The sequence below is a fragment of the Octodon degus genome, unplaced genomic scaffold (assembly GCF_000260255.1).
Source record: "Octodon degus isolate 3935 unplaced genomic scaffold, OctDeg1.0 scaffold00002, whole genome shotgun sequence".
NCBI lineage: Eukaryota > Metazoa > Chordata > Mammalia > Rodentia > Octodontidae > Octodon > Octodon degus.
In genome coordinates this window covers 19,454,006-19,456,912 of record NW_004524578.1, presented here as the reverse complement: position 1 = coordinate 19,456,912, position 2,907 = coordinate 19,454,006, and the positions used below count along the sequence as shown (strand labels likewise).

The 2,907-nt window shown below is 54.2% G+C and overlaps 1 protein-coding gene across 1 annotated transcript in view; it reads left to right on the top strand.

Moving 5' to 3' along the window:
- The window catches only part of Idh2 (isocitrate dehydrogenase (NADP(+)) 2, mitochondrial), a 16,243-nt gene that overhangs the window by 8,072 nt on the left and 5,264 nt on the right, over positions 1–2,907 (top strand). Inside the window, exons 2-3 of the mRNA XM_004623302.3 lie at positions 1,579–1,670; positions 2,113–2,278. Of these exons, the coding sequence (XP_004623359.1) occupies positions 1,579–1,670; positions 2,113–2,278 (258 nt within the window). The remainder of the gene's footprint in view (positions 1–1,578; positions 1,671–2,112; positions 2,279–2,907) is intronic.

The following is a 2,907-nucleotide window of genomic DNA, read 5'->3' as shown; positions in this document are numbered from 1 at the left end:
TTATTATTATTATTATTATTATTTTGCTTTCCCTGGGATTGAACTCAGGACCTTGCACTTGCCAGACAAGCGCTATTCTACTGAGCTATATCCCCAGGCTATGGGTTACTTGTTTTATTTTTATTTTTTTGGCGGAACGGGGGATTGAACTCAGGCCCTTGTGCTTGCCAGGGAAGCGCTTATTCCACTGAGCCATCTCCCCGGCCCCGGGTTACTTCTTTTAAATGTGCTGAGATGACCATACCTTTTTGCAGTGCTGTGGGTGGAGCCCAGGTCCTTGAAGCCCAGCCTCTGGCTCAGTTTCTAGGTAGACACCTTCTCCCTCTCCTGATCTGCTGCATTTTGAGACACTCAAGGACGTCTCTGAGGATCAAGTGGAGCTGGGGTCTAAGGAAGTCCTGGTATTCCTTTGGGGAAAGCATAGTTCTTGTGGCTGGGTCCTGTCATGAGTGACATTTCTCAATGAAGGAGGTTTCTACTGCTTCTTTCCCAGGCCTTGGGTGGAGCCTGTGCCAGGCGCCCACTGAGGTCCAGCCTGCCTTGGCCCGGGTGGCGCCCGATCAGTGATGTAAGCTATTTTCCTCAGGGTTCACTTCTCATGAGGCCAATGTTCCCTGAAGAGACCTCTGGCCTCGCTCCCCTGCACTGCCTCCTTCATCAGCTAGAGTTGAGTCCTTAAAAGGACCCTCAGCCTGAGCCACCCGGATGTGGGTGCCTGTGCTTCCCTCTGGCCAAGGCCTGTGTCCTCCTGGCTCTGCTGGTTTCCAGCTCTGTAGCCTTGGGCAGCAAGCTGCGGACCTCTCTGAGCCTCAGCCACTCCTTCCTGCAGCTTTTTTAGTGCTGGGGCTTGAACTCAGGGCCTTCTACTTGCTAGCTAAGTGCTTTACACCACAGCTCCAATCTCCTCACATTTAAAGTAGAGCAAGCCATTTCTCCTTGAGCTAGTTTGGGGTTGTACTGTGCTTCAGTGCAGCTTAGTGGCTGACCATGTTCGAGGGGGTTTAAGGGAAGGACACAATATGGCTTACAGGGCTACAAGGAGAACAAAACGAGCTGAGGATTGGACAGAAAGTGTGCAGGGCACTCTGTGGAACTAGGTGGCTAAGTCCTGGCCAGCTCTGGCCAGTTCTGGCCAGCCCCAGCCAGCCCCAGCTGACTACCATTCTGTTATTCTCCTTGGTCCTCACATTCCAGATCTGCGGTCAGGCAGGCCCGGCGCCTTGTCTGGAGTAGTATGGGTTGCTCTCTGGTTTTTTGTTTTTTTGTCTTTTTGAGACAAGGTCTCACTATGCAGTTTAGGCTGGCCTTGAGCTCACTTTGTACTCTGGGCTGGTCTGGAACTTGCAATGATCCTCCTGCCTCAGCCTCCTGAGTACTGGGCTTACAGAAGTGCACCACCATGCCTGGCTGATGGGTCGCTCTCTGGCTGGTCCTGCTGACTGTACTCTGAGGGGGACCTGTGGTCAGAGTTGCATCTGCAGAGTGGAATGCATCTGCTGGGCCTCCCCTCCTGGCCTCGTCCCCCCAGTGCAGGGTGGGCAGGGTCCTGACTTGGTTTCCTGTGTGTGCTTTTTCCAGATGCTGACAAGAGGATCAAGGTGGCGAAGCCGGTGGTGGAGATGGATGGTGATGAGATGACCCGCATCATCTGGCAGTTCATTAAAGAGAAGGTAGAGTCCCTCTCAGAAGTCGTGGCTGTTTAGGCCGCTGACCAGACAGATGTCCAGTCCCATAAGGTCCCTTGGCCTTGCCTGTCATCCTGGAAGACAGCATCAGTCCTGTGCTCACTTATCACCCGTCTTCCTCTCACGGGCCATGTATCTCATTCTGGTGCTCAGGCTGCATGACTTCAAACCATGAATTTGGGAGACAAGGGTCTCACTGTGTTACCCAGGTTGGCCCTGGATTCCTGGAGTGAAGTGATCCTCCTGCCTCAGCCTCCTGAGCAGCTAGGCTTGTGGAAATGGGGACTTCTGCTGTGCACCATCCACAACCTCCCCTCATCCTCGTCCTGACTGGTATCCCCTGCCTCAGTCCCAGACGTCTCAAGTCCTGATGTCCCATCCGGGGTCACAGTCACAGGACTGACATCTTGCCCCGCTCCTTCTCCAGCTCATCCTGCCCCATGTGGATGTCCAGCTCAAGTATTTTGACCTCGGGCTCCCACATCGAGACCAAACCAATGACCAGGTCACCATTGACTCTGCATTGGCCACACAGAAGTACAGTGTGGCTGTCAAGTGTGCCACCATCACCCCCGATGAGGCCCGTGTGGAAGGTGCGAGGGTGGGCAGGGGACAGGGGTCTTGAGGGGCTGGGGCATAGAAGCCAGGGCAGGGGCGGGAATAAGACCCCAGACTGTGGGAGCTCCTGTTGAACAGAGGGTCCCCAAGGTTGCTGTGGACCTGGCTGGGAGAGGCATGCATGGTTAAGGGGCAGCGTCAGGGTAGAGTGGCTGTCAGAGGGCAGCTTTGTATGTGGAGCTTCAGAGGCCTCTGGAGAGCATGACTAATGTTGTGTACCGCAGTCCTGGACTCACCAAGTGTTCCTGCCCTAGAGGGCATGGACAGAGTTCTGGGGGTGGCCCACGCCAGACCTGGGGGCTGCTCTTGGGGGTTTTGCTAAATAACACCAATGTGGAGATAATTCAAGAAAGGATGGGTTAGGGCTGGGCATCATGGTGTGCAGTTATAATCCCAGCTACTTAGGAGGCTGAGGCAGGAGGATGACAAGTTTGAGGACAGTCTGGGCAACATAGCCAGATGCTAACTCAAAATTTAAAAAGGGTTGAGGGGGCCTGGAAGATAGCTCAGCAGCTTAAGTGCCTGCCTGGCAAATGGAAGGACCTAAGTTTGATCCCTGGTACTACACACTGTGCCAGTCCCAGAACCAAGCATGGTGGTGCCT